Source organism: Procambarus clarkii, chromosome 9 (assembly GCF_040958095.1).
Source record: "Procambarus clarkii isolate CNS0578487 chromosome 9, FALCON_Pclarkii_2.0, whole genome shotgun sequence".
NCBI classification, from domain to species: domain Eukaryota; kingdom Metazoa; phylum Arthropoda; class Malacostraca; order Decapoda; family Cambaridae; genus Procambarus; species Procambarus clarkii.
Genome location: NC_091158.1, coordinates 52,001,183 through 52,020,502, shown reverse-complemented (window position 1 = coordinate 52,020,502; position 19,320 = coordinate 52,001,183). Strand labels below are relative to the sequence as shown.

Below are 19,320 nucleotides of genomic sequence, written 5' to 3'. Positions count from 1 at the left end.
TGCTGTGGACTCTTCCCTTTCACAGTATATACTCAAATGCTCTAATCTTTCTAACAAACGTGACCTTACATAAGCTTACCCTTTCCATTTACCTTTCTTTCTCTTTCCTTTCTTTCTCTTTTCTCTTTTTTCCTGTTCATTGTCTTCTCCTACGTTCCCTCGTTTTCCTCTTCTCATTATTTTCTCCTTCTCTTTCGGTGGTTATAATAGAAACTGCCTCGTATGGGCCAATAGGCCCTCTGCAGTTCCTACCACTTGCCCCTCTACTTCACCTTACTTTGCTTCTCATCTCTCGTGCCTGTTTATTGCCTGTCTCTACTTCCTCATCACAATCGACTTGAGAATGGTTTTATCTTATTAAATGTTTATTGTGTGTATACATAGGAAAGGTGACTTAGCAGGGTGTAGGTGGCATCAGCGTCATCAGAGAGATAACTACTGATGACCTATTGGGTCAAGATTATGTATAAAGAGTCCAGGAACGTTTTGTTTCTTGTAGCTGAATCCAGTTTTTATTTTTTTGGTTGGGGGTTCTCCTCTTTCTTCTCCTCCTCCTACTGCTTGGGGTTCTTCTCCTGCATCTTCTAATTCTCCTGCTCCTCCTTCCCCCTTGCGTCTTGTAACTCTAAAAAAAAGACAAATCCTAAAGGTTTTTTTCAGTTATATCGTACTAAGACTAGGGAAAGGATAGGTCCATTAAAAACTGAGACAGGTCAAATAACAGATAGTGATGAAGAGATGAGTAGTATTTTTAATAAATATTTTATCTCTGTATTTACTAAAGAGGAACTTAACAATTTGCCTTCAGCCGAACAAGTCTATGTGGGTGGGGAGGAGGACAGGTTGACGAGTTTAACAGTTACCAGGGAGGATGTAAATAAACAAATAGTAAAACTCAATCCAAACAAATTCCCTGGGCCGGATGAAGTGTTTACCAGGGTGCTTAAAGAATGCAAAGAGGAGCTTTGTGACCCACTGTCAACCATATTTAATAAATCAGTAGAGTCAGGCAGAGTGCCAGAGTCATGGAAGGTTGCTAATGTGGTACCAATTTTTAAGAAATGAGATAGATCACTCGCATCAAACTATCGACCAATTAACCTAACGTCTATTGTGGGAAAGTTAATTGAATCGATAATTGTAAATACAATTCGTCTTCATCTTGAAAAACATAAATTAATAAATGATTCGCAACATGGTTTTACAAATTGCCGTTCATGTTTAACAAATTTGCTATTATTTTATTTCAGCATAGTTGAGGCAGTTGATTGTGGTAAGGTTTGCGATGTTGAGTACCTTGACTTTAGCAAAGCTTTTCATACAGTGCCACATGAAAGACTGATTAAAAAGAAAGAGGCTCATGGCATTGGGGGTTATCTTGAGGTTATCTTGAGATGATTTCGGGGCTTTTTAGTGTCCCCGTGGCCCGGTCCTCGACCAGGCCTCCACCCCCAGGAAGCAGCCCGTGACAGCTGACTAACACCCAGGTACCTATTTTACTGCTAGGTAACAGGGGCATAGGGTGAAAGAAACTCTGCCCATTGTTTCTCGCCGGCACCTGGGATCGAGCCCAGGACCACAGGATCACGAGTCCAGCGTGCTGTCCGCTCGGCCGACCGGCTTCCATATACCGGGGTGCTATATAAAGTTGGATTAGAGCATGGCTATACCAAAGGAAACAAAGAGTTCGTGGCAAAATATTGTAAGTGGGGTGCCTTAAGGCTCTGTCCTGGGACCTCTGCTGTTTATAATATATATAAATGATTTAAATTCAGGTTTGATTAGCAACATTTGCAAATTTGCCGATGATACGAAAATCGGTAGGGAAATAAGCACGGAACAAGACTCAGTATCACTTCAAGTCGATCTAAATAAGGTTTTGAAATGGTCAAAAGATTAGCAGATACAGTTTATTGCTGATAAATGTAAAGTTTTGAGGCTAGTTAATGATGATAGAGTTATAAGATTCGAACTAGATGGTACTGAGATTGCGAAAGGGATCTGGGAGTTATGATAAGTAAGAATTTAAAACCAAAGGATCAACGCATGAATGTTCGTAATAAGGCAAATAGGACACTGGGATTTATTAATCGAAGCGTTAGTAACAAAACACCTGGTGTTGTCTTCAGCTATATCTTGCTCTGGTTAGGCCCCATTTAGATTATACAGTTCAGTTTTGATCGCTGTACTATAGAATGGATATAAATTCACTTGAATGTGTCCAGCGTAGGATGACAAAGTTAATTCCCAAAATTAGAAACCTGTCATATGAAGAAAGATTAACAAAGCTTAAATTGCATTAAATGGAAAGGTAAAGAGTTAGAGGTGACATGATAGAGGTTTACAAGTGGATGAATGGACATAACAGGTGGGATATTAATAGGGTATTAAAAGTATTAACACAAGACATAACACGAAAAATGGGTATAAATTGGATAAGTTTAGATTTAGAAAGACTTGGGTAAATACTGGTTCAGTAACAGGGTTGTTGATTTGTGGAACCCGTTGCCGCGTGGCGTGGAGGACGCGGGGTTTCTCGATTGTTTCAAACGTGGGTTGGACAAATATATGAGTGGGATTGGATGGTTATAAATAGGAGCTGCCTCATATGATCCCTTTCGCAATTCAACTTCTCAATCTCAACACCATCTAGCTCGTATCTTGTAACTCTATGATAATTACCTAGCCTCAGAACTTTACATTTATCAGCATTAAACTGCATCTGCCAATCTTTTGATCATTTCAAAACCCTATTTAGATCAACTTGAAGTGATAGTGAGTCTTCTTCCGTGTTAATTTCCCTACCGATTTTAGTACCATCGGTAAATTTGCAAATATTGCTGCTCAAACCTGAATCTAAATCATTTATATATATTATATAAACAACAGAGGTCACAGAACAGAGCCTTGAGGTACTCCACCTACAACTTTTGCCACTCTGACTTAACTCCATATATACTAACTCTTTGTTTCCTTTGATACAGCCATGCCTTAATCCAATTTAATATAGCATCCCCATTACCTTGGGTCTTTATCTTTTTAATCAGTCTTTCATGTGGCCCTGTATCAAAAGCTTTGCGAAAGTCTAGGTTCACAACATCACAAACTTTACCACTATTAACTGCTTCAACTAGGTTGGAATAAAATGAGCAGATTTGTTAAAAATGAACGGCAATTTGTAAACCAAAGTTGTGAAACATTGATGTTTTTCAAGATGAAGACGAATAGTATTTGCAATTATTAATTCAAGTAACTTCCCCATAAGAGACGCTAGGCAAATTGGTCGATATCTTGACACAAGTGATCTATCTCCTTTCTTAAAAACTGGTATTACATTAGTAACCTTCACGACTCTAGCACTATGCCTGACTCTAGTGATTTATTAAATATGGTAGACAGTGGCTTGCAAAGCTCCTCTTTGCATTCCTTAAGCATCCAGGCAAACACTTCGTCTGGCCCTGGAGATTTGTTTGGATTGAGTTTCACTATTTGTTTAATAACATCCTCCCTGGTAACTGCTAAACTAGTCAACCTGTTCTCGTCCCCCACCCACACTGACTTGTTTGGCTGAAGGCATAATGTTAAGTTCTCTCTAGTAAATACAGAGATAAAATATTTATTAAAAATATTACTCATCTCGTCGTCATTATTAGTTATCTGACCTGTCTCAATTTTTATTGGAACGATCCTTTCCCTAATGTTTGTTCAATATAACTGAAAAAAAACTTTAGGATTTATCTTTGCTTACCCTGCTATGCGAATTTCAAAGTTTTATTTTGCCCTACTTATCCATTTTTTAACATTTCTAATCAGTTGGATGAATTCTTGTTCTAAACCAACTTCCCCATTTTTAATCCTTTTGTATCAAGGTCTCTCTCTACCTGTAAGGTTCTTCAGATCCTTTGTTATCCATTTTAGGTCATTATTATTCGATCTATTCAATTTGTACGGTATACTATGTTCCTGTGCTTTGCTTGGAATATTTTTAAATAAGTTATATTTTGAGTCAACATCGAAATCCCTTTTTACATCACCCACCGTTGGGTTCACTTCTGGCTCCAAGCCCGGCCCACCCCAAATGCCTAGGACTTTTCAATCTTCTTTTCACCCAAAAACTTTCTTAGGCCATTAAAATCAGCTTTTCGAAAATCTGGAACTTTAACAGAATTTTCTCCTACAAATCTATTCCATTCTATGATAATCTAATTTCTTTGTGATCACTGTTCCCAAGCTCACTCTCTATTTCGATGCCATTAATTTGTGTTTCCCTGTTAGTTAACACCAAGTCTAAAAAATTATTTTCCTTCATTAGTTCCTTAATGTGTTGCTTAAGAAAGCAATCATCAATTAATTCTAAAAAAATATTCTGCTTCGTTATTCCCTGTTTTGCCACTCTAGTTTATTCCATTAAAATTAAAGTCACCCATGACACAAATACTGTTAGACCTAGATGCTCTAGATATTTCATCCCATAGATGCTTTGCTTCAATTCTGTCTAAGTTTGGTGGTCTGTATATAACTCCAATTATAAGATTTCTAGCTTTTTCGTTTAATTCTAACCAAATAGTTTCTGTGTGTGGCTCAGTTTTGATTCCCTCTTTGAGACTACATTCAAATTTTCCCTAACATATATGGCTACTCCTCTTTCTCGTCTAATAGATCTATCTGTGTGAAATAGTTTAAATCCATTTATTTGATATTCAGCTAATAGTTGTCTGTTTTCTACATTCATCCATGTTTCAGTAAATGCAATAATATATATTGTTTCTATGTAAAATAGAGCATTTAAATCGTTTATTTTGTTTGTAGACGCCTACTGTTCGTGTAACATACCCTAAGTGTATTGTTATTTTATTCCTTTCTCTTTCCCCTGTTCATTTTGCCAATTTTTTCCCCCACAAACACATAATTTTTATTTCTAAGACAAAAAATGGGACAGAAATAACCAATAACAACAAGAACAAAACAATCAACAGAGACAATCTTGGATCATAATCCTAATTACATTACCGAATCTTTAAGAATTTACAGGCGGTAATTGGTAATTAATCCTTGTCTACGGTAATTAGGAGGAGGGATATCTAATGCTTCAATTTGCAGGTGTTCTGTGGAGCGATTGAACCGTCAATTCTCGGGCGCTGAACGATGCTTGTTATCTGCAAATGATTCAGATTGAACGCTCGTTAATAACAAAGTTAATTGAACTATTTTTCACAGTTTTCTTTTAAATATATTGAAGACTTTTATCGTTGTTTAAAATACAATGATTACTGTCTAATAATAATGATTTTGTGTATGTGAAAATGTGTGCATTGTATAATTATGTTTGTATAAATATATATGTATTATGAATGTGCTAATACAAACACACACACATCAAGATATCACATAAAGATATGTGGAGAATTAAGACAGGTGAAGATATACAGAAACTACAGGACGACCTCGACAAACTGGAGGAATAGTCTAGAAAATGGCTACTAAAGTTCAACTCAGGAAAGAGTAAATTAATGAAATTAGGCGAAAGGAGCAGAAGGCTGAACACAAGGTACCTTCTGGGAGGTGAAATCCTGCAAGAGTCAGATAGAGAGAAAGATCTGGGGGTTGATATCACACCAAACATGTCCCCAGAGGCCCACATTAAAAGAATATCATCAGCGGCATATGCTAGACTGGCCAACATAAGAACTGCCTTTAGAAACTTGTGTAAGAAATCGTTGAGGACCTTGTATGCCACTTATGTCAGACCAATCCTGGAGTATGAAGCTCCAGCCTGGAGTCCATACCTAGTTAAACACAAGACAAAGTTAGAGAAGTTAGAACAAACAATACTACCCATTTGCCTGCGCTGCGTGGCATATGCCATCCATGTAAACACAGACCAAGACGCCTGCCACGCTTGGGTCGCTGCTAATCTTGCACAATTATAAGTAAACAACTTCTAATTTATCCATGACGGGGAGTAGACACCTGCTGCTCCTGGGGACTGCCGGGAAATGGAATGCCATTATTGACCTTTGGGTCACGACGCTGTCATCTGGCACTTCTCTCCCACGGCCAACTTTTCCATATGTTGGGCCCCTGATAGCTTAGGGCCACAGGCACGTTTGTAACAAACTAGCTGTTGTAGGAATGATCCAGAATGTTTTATCTACGCGTGGGAGAATGGGAAGCTGGACCCACGTGGTGACCCGGGAGCATCCCCTGGGGGGGTTGGCGGTGAAAATAATTGCCGCCTTTGTTCACAGTTTCGTATAATTGCCGCCTTTGTTCACAGTTTCGTATAATTGCCGCCTTTGTTCACAGTTTCGTATAATGAATTATTTTACAGAATTCACTTATCTAGAGAAATTAGTCTTCATTCAAATTGTATAATATTCCTGGTTATAGTATCAAGAATAATATAGTACCAGAATAATGAGTTAAGTCACCATCAGTGACGTCACTAGCGGGACTAGACTTGGAGGCGGAAGGATTTGGGCGACCTTAGGTCACGAAGGTCACCAAAGCTCCATATTTTTGGTATTTTCTCAAAGGTCAAATAGCCATTTTGTAAACGGAAATAGCTCTTCCCTAGATGCTTGTGTAATTAACGTCAGTTAAAAGAATTCAACCAATCTGGATCATTCAGTGCAAGAGAGATTAGTTGTTAATCTTAAACACCTAGGAGCAATGTAGTAAAGCCAAGCGTAAGGATACAGATCTGGGCGTCTGGGTAGAGAAGCATGTGGGAAGGACAGTGTGGGATCCGGAGCAACACAGGGAAGGTGTCCACTCCACCTCTTCCCAGGACCTTAGCACTAACATCTAGCTGGTCGCCAAAAAGGTAGAGTTGCTGTAAGAGTGTTGATATAGGGAATAGGTCAACTCATTGCCGAAGTAGGAAGTGTTCAGGTTAGGGAGTGCATTGATTTACATTTTGTTTAGTTTTTGAATAAACCATTTAGCTATTAAATGGTCTTTTTTATTAATTTCAATTTTGTATAATTAATTTGGATGGTCCCGTACCACGTGGGTAGCCGGAGAGGCAGAGTGGAGTTGGGCGCCGACTCTAACACCGAATCAGAATTCATTATTCCCTTTGATTGTTAATTAATTCCACACTTACGGATATCCAAGTCATATATTACTAGTGGGGGATCATGCCCCAAAGTTTATTGATTAGCATGATCGATCCAGACCTTGATCATTGCTCAGTGTTACTGGTCTGGTGGTGGCAGCGAAGGCGATTCTAGAGTTTTGTTAGAAGTCTATTTCACGACATATGGGTTGTAGAATCTTATGTCGGTCAATCGTCTTAAGACCATGTGGCGTGGGATCGGCTCAAGTAACAGTTTTGGGGTCCCTTGGTCGAGAGAGCTAAAGTAGAATACGGGTGCATAGAGAGGTAGAGAACGAATTACGAAGAACAGAATGGAACCCCCCCCCCCCCTGTGTTACACGTTGACAGTGGTTTGTTTCTTTCTCAGTTCTCCGGTTGGCTCATCGGGTAGGAAATGGTGTCTGGCGCCAGCTTGGTCTTAAGGCGCCGGGAGTTTGCTGGTCTTTGTGAACCTCTGGTGTGTCCTGGCTCTGTGGTGGGCCCTGGCTCTGTGGTGGGCCCTGGCTCTGTGGTGGGCCCTGGCTCTGTGGTGGGCCCTGGCTCTGTGGTGTGTCCTGGCTCTGTGGTGGGCCCTGGCTCTGTGGTGGGCCCTGGCTCTGTGGTGGGCCCTGGCTCTGTGGTGGGCCCTGGCTCTGTGGTGTGTCCTGGCTCTGTGGCCCACCACGGCTGAGGTCACACCAGGAGCCCACCACGGCTGAGGTCACACCAGGAGCCCACCACGGCTGAGGTCACACCAGGAGCCCACCACGTCTGAGGGCACACCAGGAGCCCACCAAGATCCACCTACTCCCAGCACCTCTCGACCAAGATGGCGCCGGACACCGTCTACCCGCCCAAAGAACCATCCAGAAAACATTCAAAATGAATCATCTTTCCTGTGACCCCGGGCGATATGTGCGCCAAGCGTCGTAACAATCTTGACCGTTGAATAATGCCAGACAACAGTGTCAACACCCTATGGGTAAACTGGCATAACGGAACGTGATCTGGCTGCCCCCAAGCCGAGTAGGTGTCTAGACGTCCGCTCGTCTTCAGAGATGAAACAGGATGAATCAACTTTGTTATGTTAAGCACAGTTCACAGGACGCCTTGATGCATCTATTGTCGGGTGTCCCTGGGTGGTCGATAGATAGGCTTCCAGTTGGTTCTGTGTGTGGGATGTGTGTCTGATGTAAAGCGAGGCAGTTTTCCTGCCAACTGGCGACTTATGTTTCCTCGACACACACCAACGACGGGGTGCACACGGCCCTGAAGGGTAGCTGCCCCAAACCCAACAACAACAACAACAGTATAAATGTAATTAAAGTCCATAACCAAGCAGTGGCCTCATGTCTACCTTACAACTGTGATCAGCCACAAGCGTCACCAAATACCACACATATAACCTGGATAACATCAGTGGTGTATGCAAAGTTATCAAACATATATATAGTCTGATGAAACTTGGAAAAGAAAGCTTTCAGGTCTTATACCACTAACTGTAGACCTTCACTAGAATATCCAGCCCCACTGTGGCAGCCTCACCTACAACAACACTAAGGCTTACTAAATTGTTGCAGACGACCCTGTCTAGGGCTGGAGCCCAGTCGGCCCTGTCTAGGGCTGGAGCCCAGTCGGCCCTGTCTAGGGCTGGAGCCCAGTCGACCCTGTCTAGGGCTGGAGCCCAGTCGGCCCTGTCTAGGGCTGGAGCCCTGTCGGCCCTGTCTAGGGCTGGAGCCCAGTCGGCCCTGTCTAGGGCTGGAGCCCAGTCGACCCTGTCTAGGGCTGGAGCCCGGTCGACCCTGTCTAGGGCTGGAGCCCAGTCGGCCCTGTCTAGGGCTGGAGCCCAGTCGGCCCTGTCTAGGGCTGGAGCCCAGTCGGCCCTGTCTAGGGCTGGAGCCCTGTCGGCCCTGTCTAGGGCTGGAGCCCAGTCGACCCTGTCTAGGGCTGGAGCCTGACTGAGGTGGTTGGCGAGGAGAAGGGCGAGGTAGGAGTTATGAGGAAAGCCTAAGAAACTTCTTCTCACCATTTTGGGAAACATGAAGGATATGAGGCGACAAGACTTGTAAGATTTGTAAGACACATTTGTAAGACACATTTGTAAGATACATTTGTAAGACACATTTGTAAGACACATTTGTAAGATACATTTGTAAGACACATTTGTAAGATACATTTGTAAGACACATTTGTAAGACACATTTGTAAGACACATTTGTAAGACACATTTGTAAGACACATTTGTAAGACACATTTGTAAGACACATTTGTAAGTCACATTTGTAAGTCACATTTGTAAGTCACATTTGTAAGTCACATTTGTAAGTCACATTTGTAAGTCACATTTGTAAGTCACATTTGTAAGTCACATTTGTAAGTCACATTTGTAAGTCACATTTGTAAGCCACATTTGTAAGCCACATTTGTAAGTCACATTTGTAAGACACATTTGTAAGACACATTTGTAAGACACATTTGTAAGACACATTTGTAAGACACATTTGTAAGACACATTTGTAAGACACATTTGTAAGACACATTTGTAAGACACATTTGTAAGACACATTTGTAAGACACATTTGTGAGACACATTTGTAAGATTTTTAGGAAAAAGGACAAAACAAGATTAACTTTAATCTTGTAAGACACATTTGTAAAACACTTGTAAGACACATTTGAAAGACATTTGTAACTCAAATGTAAATTTCAACTCAAATTAGCCATGTGAGTGTTAACAATAACTTATTCAGTGTAAGATTAATGAGCAAGTGGAATGAGATACAAGTGGTGATGGGCGAGGCTACACTATTGTAGCCACAATGTCTGGGGGACAATTATATAATAGGCTACCTGCGACAGAAAGGCAAGGCCCAGGAGCTGAAGCTCATCATGCAAGAACATATAAGTGAGTATAACCTGGGGTGAGGCATAAGGAACAAAGACTGTTATGAGGGGTCGAGGTATAACCCAAAAAACGTAATATACCAGACAGTTATTGTCAGGTTTGTAATGGAGAGCAGAGTGCGCGGCAGTACACTTTTTAAATTTAACATCATGTAATTATCATAAAATATAAACAATAAAATGCCCCCAAAGTATTAAAGCAAACACAAAATTATTTAGTAAATTTGTTTTATATATTAAAGAAGTGTGGTAGTGGGAATAGATGAGAGTGGTTGAGGAGTAAAAGGTGGGAGCGGAGGGTGGAGGAGGTGGCGACGCAGGTGCCGGCCGCCATGGCGTCTCGCCCCACCACACGCCCTCAGTCTCAACGCGTCCACCACACCTACAGTGTCAACACGCCCACCACACCTACAGTGTCAACACGCCCACCACACCTACAGTGTCAACACGCCCACCACACCTACAGTGTCAACACGCCCACCACACCTACAGTGCCAGCACGCCCACCACACGCCCACAGACTCAACACGCCCACACTCAACGCGCCCACCACAGACACTACACTCAACAATAAAGGTAAGGTTATGGTAGTTAATGTTGGTCCTGTAGTTGTAACTGAGGCAGAGGAGCACAGCCCGCCGCCGCCGCCGCCGCCGCCATTGTTTACATTGAAAAACGTTCCTGACAAATTTTTAAAATTATATTTAAATTGTGTTTTACGGTTAATAACATAAGGTTAGCTTCTCAGTTCTTCAGCAAAGCTGAAAAGCTTGAACATGATTAGTTCTTTTTTTTTAATATTATAATGGAGACATTGGAGCCAGATGACCAGGTGTGTGGCCGGCTGCCTCCCTCACTTGTTTGAAGCGTGGGCGTGGGGGCGTGGCTGTATGGGCGTGGCTGTGTGGGCGTGGCTGTACGGGCGTGGCTGTGTGGGCGTGGCTGTGTGGGCGTGGCTGTATGGGCGTGGCTGTGTGGGCGTGGCTGTGTGGGCGTGGCTGTGTGGGCGTGGCTGTATGGGCGTGGCTGTGTGGGCGTGGCTGTGTGGGCGTGGCTGTGGGGGCGTGGCTGTGTGGGCGTGGCTGTGGGGCGTGGCTGTGTGGGCGTGGCTGTGTGGGCGTGGCTGTGTGGGCGTGGCTGTGGGAACATGGCTGTGGGAGCGTGGCTGTGTGGGCGTGGCTGTGTGGGCGTGGCTGTGTGGGCGTGGCTGTGGGAGCGTGGCTGTGGGATGTGACTGGGCGCGTGGGCGTGACTGTGGGGGCGTGGGCGTGGCTATGGGGACGTGGCTGTGGGTAGCGTCGCTGTGGTATCGTGGGTGTGGCTGTGGGGGCGTGGCTGTGGGTAGAGTGGCTGTGGTATCGTGGGCGTGGCTGTGGAGTCGTGGCTGTGTTGTCGTAGGCGTGGGGGCGTGGCTGTGTTGTCGTAGGCGTGGGGGCGTGGCTGTGTTGTAGGCGTGGCTGTGGGGGCGTGGCTGTGGGGGCGTGGCTGTGGGGGCGTGGCTGTGCGGGCGTGGCTGTGCGGGCGTTACTGTGGGGTCGTGGCTGTGGGGTCGTGGCTGTGGGGGCGTGGCTGTGGGGGCGTGGCTGTGGGGTCGTGGATGTGGGGTCGTGACTGTGGGGTCGTGACTGTGGTGTCGTGGGCGTGACTGTGGGAGCGTGACTGTGGGGGCGTGGCTGTGGGGGCGTGACTGTGAGGGCGTGACTGTGAGGGCGTGACTGTGGTGTCGTGGCTGTGGGGGCGTGACTGTGGGGGTGTGGGCGTGGCTGTGGTGTCGTGGGCGTGACTGTGGGGGCGTGACTGTGGGGGCGTGGCTGTGGGGGCGTGGCTGTGGGGGCGTGGCTGTGGGGGCGTGGCTGTGGGGGCGTGGCTGTGGGGGCGTGACTGTGGGGTCGTGGCTGTGGGGGCATGGCTGTGGGGGCGTGACTGTGGTGTCGTGGCTGTGGGGGCGTGACTGTGGTGTCGTGGCTGTGGGGTCGTGGCTGTGGGGGCGTGACTGTGGGGTCGTGGCTGTGGGGGCGTGACTGTGGTGTCGTGGCTGTGGGGGCGTGACTGTGGTGTCGTGGCTGTGGGGTCGTGGCTGTGGGGGCGTGACTGTGGGGTCGTGGCTGTGGGGGCGTGACTGTGGGGTCGTGGCTGTGGGGGCGGGCTGTGGGTGCGTGACAGTAGGGGGCGTGACTGTGGGGGCGTGGGCGTGGCTGTGGGGGCGTGGCTGTGGGGTCGTGGCTGTGGGGTCGTGGCTGTGGGGTCATGGCTGTAGTGTCGTGGCTGTGGGGGCGTGGCTGTGGGGTCGTGGCTGTAGTGTCGTGGCTGTAGTGTTGTGGCTGTGGGGGCGTGGGCGTGGCTGTGGGGTCGTGGGCGTGGCTGTGGGGTCGTGGCTGTGGGGGCGTGGCTGTGGGGTCGTGGCTGTGGGGGCGTGGGCGTAACTGTCGGAGCGTGGGCGTGGCTGTGGGGTCGTAGGCGTGGCTGTGGGGTCGTGGGCCTGGCTGTGGGGTCGTGGGCCTGGCTGTGGGGTCGTGGGCCTGGCTGTGGGGTCGTGGGCCTGGCTGTGGGGTCGTGGGGCTGGCTGTGGGGTCGTGGGGCTGGCTGTGGGGTCGTGGGCCTGGCTGTGGGGTCGTGGGGCTGGCTGTGGGAGCGTGGGCCTGGCTGTGGGGTCGTGGGCCTGGCTGTGGGGACGTGGGAGTAGCTGTGGGAGCGTGGGGCTGGCTGTGGGCCTGGCTGTGGGGACGTGGGAGTAGCTGTGGGAGCGTGGGCGTGGCTGTGGGAGCGTGGGCGTGGCTGTGGGAGCGTGGGCGTGGCTGTGGGAGCGTGGGCGTGGCTGTGGGGACGTGGGCGTGGCTGTGGGAGCGTGGGGCTGGCTGTGGGCCTGGCTGTGGGGACGTGGGCGTAGCTGTGGGAGCGTGGGGCTGGCTGTGGGAGCGTGGGCGTGGCTGTGGGAGCGTGGGGGCTGGCTGCGGGAGCCTGGGCGTGACTGGGGTCGTGGGCGTGGTTGTGGGGGGCATGACTGTGGGGATCGTGGGCTAGTGGAGTGGGTTCGTGGGCTAGTGGAGTGGGTTCGTGGGCTAGTGGAGTGGGATCGTGGGCTAGTGGAGTGGGATCGTGGGCTAGTGGAGTGGGATCGTGGGCTTGTGGAGTGGGATCGTGGGCTAGTGGAGTGGAGTCGTGGGCTAGTGGAGTGGGGTCGTGGGCTTGTGGAGTGGGATCATGGGCTTGTGGAGTCGGCTAGTGGAGTGGGGTCGTGGGCTAGTGGAGTGGGGTCGTGGGCTAGTGGAGTGGGGTCGTGGGCTAGTGGAGTGGGGTCGTGGGCTAGTGGAGTGGGATCGTGGGCTTGTGGAGTGGAGTCGTGGGCTTGTGGAGTGGAGGCGTGGGCTTGTGGAGTGGAGGCGTGGGCTTGTGGAGTGGGGTCGTGGGCTTGTGGAGTGGGGTCGTGGGCTTGTGGAGTGGGATCGTGGGCTAGTGGAGTGGGGTCGTGGGCTTGTGGAGTGGGATCGTGGGCTTGTGGAGTCGGCTAGTGGAGTGGGGTCGTGGGCTTGTGGAGTGGGATCGTGGGCTAGTGGAGTGGGGTCGTGGGCTTGTGGAGTGGGATCGTGGGCTTGTGGAGTCGGCTAGTGGAGTGGGGTCATGGGCTAGTGGAGTGGGGTCGTGGGCTTGTGGAGTGGGATCGTGGGCTTGTGGAGTCGGCTAGTGGAGTGGGGTCGTGGGCTAGTGGAGTGGGGTCGTGGGCTTGTGGAGTGGGGTCGTGGGCTTGTGTAGTGGGGTCGTGGGCTCGTGGAGTGGGGTCGTGGGCTCGTGGAGTGGGGTCGTGGAGTGGGGTCGTGGGCTCGTGGAGTGGGGTCGTGGGGTCGTGGGCTCGTGGAGTGGGGTCGTGGGCTCGTGGAGTGGGGTCGTGGGCTCGTGGAGTGGGGTCGTGGGCTCGTGGAGTGGGGTCGTGGGCTCGTGGAGTGGGGTCGTGGGCTCGTGGAGTGGGGTCGTGGGCTCGTGGAGTGGGGTCGTGGGCTCGTGGAGTGGGGTCGTGGGCTCGTGGAGTGGGGTCGTGGGCTCGTGGAGTGGGGTCGTGGGCTCATGGAGTGGGGTCGTGGGCTCGTGGAGTGGGGTCGTGGGCTCGTGGAGTGGGGTCGTGGGCTCGTGGAGTGGAGGCGTGGGCTCGTGGAGTGGGGTCGTGGGCTCGTGGAGTGGGCTCGTGGAGTGGAGGCGTGGGCTCGTGGAGGTGGGTCGTGGGCTAATGTAGTGGAGGCTTGTGGAGTGGAGTCGTCTCCTTGATCTTTCTTTGACCTTTTCAGGAAGGACTTCATCTTCCATTCTGTATCCTTTGTCTGGCTGCCTGTTTCCACTGCCTAGTTTCATTTCCTTTCTTTTATTCGGGTTGAACTTTAGTAGCCATTTGTTGGACCATTCATTCAGTCTGTCTAGGTCATCTTGTAGCCTCATACTCTCTTCCCCTGTCTTAATCTTCCTCAAAATGTTTGCATCATCAGCAAACAATGAGAGGAATGATTCTATATCCTCTGGGAGATCATTTACATATATCAAAAACAGTATTGGTCCAAAGACTGAACCCTTGCGGGACTCCACTGGTAGCGCCTCGCCAGTCTGAGGCCTCAACCCTCACAATGACTTCCTGTCTTCTGCTACCTCCCTTATCCAGAACCTTCCCTTTCACTCTTGCCTGCATCTCTAGCTTTTGCACTAGTCTCTGGTGTGGTACTGTGTCAGTGGCTTTCTGGCAATCCAAAAATATGCTGTCTGTCCACCCCTCTCTTGCCTGGTCATAGAATTCAATTAATCCTGTGAGGCATGACTTGCCATCTCTGAAACCATGTTGATGTTGAGTCACAGTTCCTTTGCTCCAGATGTTCCACTAGCTTTTTCGCACAATCTTCTCCATCAACGTGCATGGTATGCAAGTTAGGGACACGGGCCTGTAGTTCCGTACCTCTTGTCTATCCCCCTTCTTGTATATCTGGACTACGTTTGCTGTCTTCCATATTTCTGGCAGTTCACCTGTTACCAGTGATTTGTTATACACCATGGAGTATAACAATTTACTTATACTTATAAATATGGAGTATTTGTTGCACCAAGCAAGCACAGTGCTTCTGCTTCTTCCTTCAGTATCCAAGTATCCATCTGGGCCTATAGCCTTTGACACATCAAAATTTAGCAACAGTTTCCTTACTTCCCCACTGGTGATCTCAAACTCTTCTAGTGAGTCCTGGTTAACTATTCCTTCTCTTATCTCTGGAACTTCTCCTTCCTCTAATATGAAGACTTCCTGGAATTTCTTATTGAGTTCCTCAAACACTTCCTTGTTGTTTATAGGGAATCCATCTGCCCCTATCCTTAATTTCATTGCCTGTTCCTTTACTGTTGTTTTTCCTCCTGATTTGGCTGTGCAGCATTTTAGGTTGAGTCTTCGCCTTGCTTGAGATGTTTTTTTTCATATTGTCTTTCTGCCTCTCTTCTCAACCTGACATATTCATTTATGGCACTCTGGTATCTTTCTCTGCTCTCCAGTGTCCTGTTATTCCTGTAGTTTCTCCATGCCCTTTTACTATGCTGCTTAGCTAGCCTACATCTCTGATTAAACCACGAGTTTCTCATCCTCATTTCATTGTTTTCCTTTTGGACTGGAACAACCTTGTCTGCTGCCTCCTTACACTTCTGCGTGATGTAATCCATCATGTCTTGGACCGTCTTTCCTTTAGCTCTGTTTCCCATATTATCATGTTATATATCATGATAGGAATTTTCTTATCACCTCATAGTTCCCCTTTCGGAATGCCATCCTATTGTTTTCAGTACCCCTCCTCGAGTTCAATAACCCTTCTTCAGTTAGATACTCTAACACCAGTACACTGTGGTGGTTCATTTCTATCTGGGCCTCGAAAGCGCCGGAGTCGTTCAGAGTGAAGACGAGGTCGAGTCTCACTGGTTCATCATTTCCTCTTATCCTTGTGGGTTCCCTGACATGCTGGCGTAAGAAGTTTCTTGTCACCACCTCCATTAGTTTGGCTCTCCATATATCCTCACCACCATGCGGTTCCTTCTTATCCCAGTCTATCTTTCTGTGATTGAAGTCCCTCATGATGAGCAGATGGGATATATTCCTACAGGCAGCAGAGGCTGCCCTCGCAATTATAGTGTTAACTGCCATGATGATGATGTCATACTCTTGCCTGGGTCATGTGTCATTTGGTGGAGGGTTATATATCACTGCTACTATTACTTTTGGTCCTCCCATTGTCATGGTGCCTGTTATGTAGTCTCTGAATCACTCGTAGCCTGGGATAACCATCTCCTTGAAACTCTGTAACTTTCTCATTAGTAGGGCCACTCAACCTCCTTCCCTTCTTTCTTTTCCTCTCTTTCCTTATTACAGTGTAGTCCTGGGGAAACACTGCATTCGTTATGATTCCTGAGAGTTTTGTTTCTGTGGGTCAAATTACACCTGGGTTTACTTGTGTGCTTTCCCTTAGTTCACTTGCCTTGCTTGTGATGCCAACTATGTTCGAGTACATCACCCTGAAACTGACTCTTCTGTCCATTCTCAGATCCTATTGCTTCTCCCCTGAAGCAGGGAGGGACCGGGATGGGAGGGCTTTTGAAGGGGAACCTGAGAGATCTGGGATGTGCAGGGGCTGGGCGGATCTGTACTGTGAGGGTGGTGTAGGAGGGAGGGCTTTGGGGGGTAGGGGAGAAAAGAGAGCTTGGGGGGTGTGGAGGCGGGGGAGGCTTGGGGCGCGGGTGAGAGGGGGTGGCTTGGGTCGCGGGTGAGAGGGGGTGGCTTGGGGATATGGGAGGAGGGAGGGCTTAAGGGGGGGGGGGGGGGGCAGGTGAGAGGGGGTGACTTGGGGATGTGGGAGGAGGGAGGGAATGGGGGCTTAGGGGGGCAGAAGAGGAAAGAGGGCTTGAGGTGGGGGGAGGTTTGGGGAAAGGGAGTGTTGAGGGGGGATGAAGAAGGGAGGTCTTAGGGGAGTGGGGGAGAAGGGAGGGCTCAGGGGAGTGGGGGATACTAGAGGGTATAGGGGGTGGAGGAAAAGGGAGGGCATGGGATATTAAGGAGCACTTGGGGAGGGGGGGGGGGAGAAGGGGGGGAGGGTGCCTTAGGTGGGCACCAGGTGTTGGGGCATGTAGGACATCTATTGGATGGCGGATGGGGGTGGTGCTACTCTCACTATGCCTGTTGAGCTGCTCGTGGAGGGTTCCCCACTCACACACACAGGGTGTGTGGGGGGGAGTGTGTATGTACTCACCTAATTGTGCTTGCGGGGGTTGAGCTTTGGCTCTTTCGTCCCGCCTCTCGACTGTGAATCAACTGGTGTACATATTCCTTAGCCTACTGGGCTCTATCATATCTACATTTGAAACCGTGTATGCAGTCAGCCTGCACCACATCACTGCCTAATGCATTCCATTTATTAACTACTGACACTAAAAAAAAATCTTTCTAACGTCTCTGTGGCTCATCTGGGTACTAAGTTCGTGTCCACCTGTGTCCCCTTGTTCGTGTCCCTCCCGTGCTGAAGAGTTTGTCTTTGTCTACCCTGTCAATTCCCCTGAGAATTTTGTAGGTGGTTATCATATCTCCACTTACTCTTCTGTTTTCCAGGGATGTGAGGTTCAGCTTCTTTAGCCTTTCCTTGTAGCTCATTCCTCTCAGTTCCGGGACGAGCCTGGTGGCATACCGCTGAATCTTCTCTAACTTTGTCTTGTGTTTAACTATGTATGGACTCCAGGCTGGAGCTGCATACTCAAGGATTGGTCTGACATAAGTGGTATTCAGGGTCCTGAACGATTCCTTACACAAGTTTCTAAAGGTAGTTCTTATGTTGGCCAGTCTAGCATATGCCGTTGATGATATCCTTTTGATGTTGGCCTCTGGGGACAGGTTCGGTGTGATATCAACCCCCAGGTCTCTCTCTCTCTATTTGACTCCTGCAGGATTTCACCTCCCAAATGATACCTTGTGTTCAGCCTCCTGCTCCCTTTGCCTAATTTCATTATCTTACACTTTCCTGAGTTAAAATTTAGTAGCCATTTTCTAGACCATTCCTTCAGTTTGTCCAGGTCATCCTGTAGTCTCTGTCTATCTTCATCCGTCTTGATTCTTCTTGTAATTTTTGCATCATCAACAGACATTGAGAGGAACGAGTCTATACCCTCTGGAAGATCGTTTACATATATTAGAAACAGGATGGGTCCAAGTACTGAGCCCTGTGGGACTCAGCGGGTGACATCTCGCCACTCTGATGTCTCCCTCCTCACCGTTACTCGCCGTTTCCTGTTGCTTAAGTACTCCCTTATCCACTGGAGCACCTTCCCTTTTACTCCTGCCTGATGCTCCAACTTTTTTAACAGCCTTTTATGGGGTACTGTGTCAAAGGCTTTTGGCAGTCCAGGAAAATGCAGTCGGGGAACCCTTCTCTTTCTTGCCTAATGTTTGTTGCCTGGTCATAGAATTCTATTAAACCTGTGAGGCACGATTTACCATCCCTGAACCCATGTTGGTGGTGTGTTACAAAGTTATTTCCCCTCCAGATGCTCTACGAGCCTTTTCCTCACGATCTTCTCCATCACCTTGCATGGTATACAAGTTAGAGAAACTGGCCTGTAGTTCAATGCCTCTTGCCTGTCACCCTTCTTGTATATTGGGACTATGTTAGCTGTCTTCCAACTTCCTGGTAAGTCTCCTGTTTCCAGTGACCTGTTATACACCATAGAGAGTGGCACACTTAGTGCTTCTGCACCTTCCTTTAGTATCCATGGTGAGATTCTGTCAGGCCCAACAGCCTTTGTCACATCTAGCTCCAGCAGCCACCTTTTGACCTCATCACTGGTGAGGTCAAATTCCTCCAGGGTTGCTTGGTTTGCCGCCGCCTCATTTAGTGCAGGGGCTTCTCCTTGTTCTATTGTGAAGACCTCCTGGAATCTCTGAGTTCTTCACACACCACCTTGTCATTCTCTGTGTATCTGTTCTCCCCGTTTCTCTGTTTCATCACTTGTTCCTTCACTGCTGTTTTCCTTCTGATGTGACTGTGGAGCAGCTTTGGTTGGGTCTTGGCTTTACTCGCTATGTCATTTAAAAACTATCACTCTGCTTCCCTCCTCACTCTGAAGTACTCATTTCTGGCCCTCTGGTATCTCTCCCTGCTCTCCGGTGTTCTGTTATTTCTGTAGATTCTCCATGTTCTTTTACTCAGTTACTTTGCTACCTTACATTCCTGGTTGAACCATGGGTTTTTCTGTTTTTCGTTTTTTCTCCCTTTGGACAGGGATAAACCTGTCTGCAGCTTTCTGGCACTTCTGGGTGACAAAATCCGTCATGACCTGCACATTCT

General features: G+C 47.9%; 1 protein-coding gene across 4 annotated transcripts in view; it reads left to right on the top strand.

Moving 5' to 3' along the window:
• Window positions 1-10,299: 10,299 nt before the first annotated feature.
• LOC138362972 (uncharacterized) overlaps window positions 10,300-19,320 on the top strand; it is a 393,681-nt gene continuing 384,660 nt past the window's right edge. For all 4 annotated transcript variants that reach the window (XR_011227956.1, XR_011227957.1, XM_069321533.1 and 1 more), the window contains exon 1: window positions 10,300-10,561. Coding sequence is in view for 2 of the 4 variants with exons in the window: in XM_069321533.1 (XP_069177634.1) it covers window positions 10,318-10,561 (244 nt within the window). In the remaining 2 variants the exon portion in view is untranslated. The remainder of the gene's footprint in view (window positions 10,562-19,320) is intronic.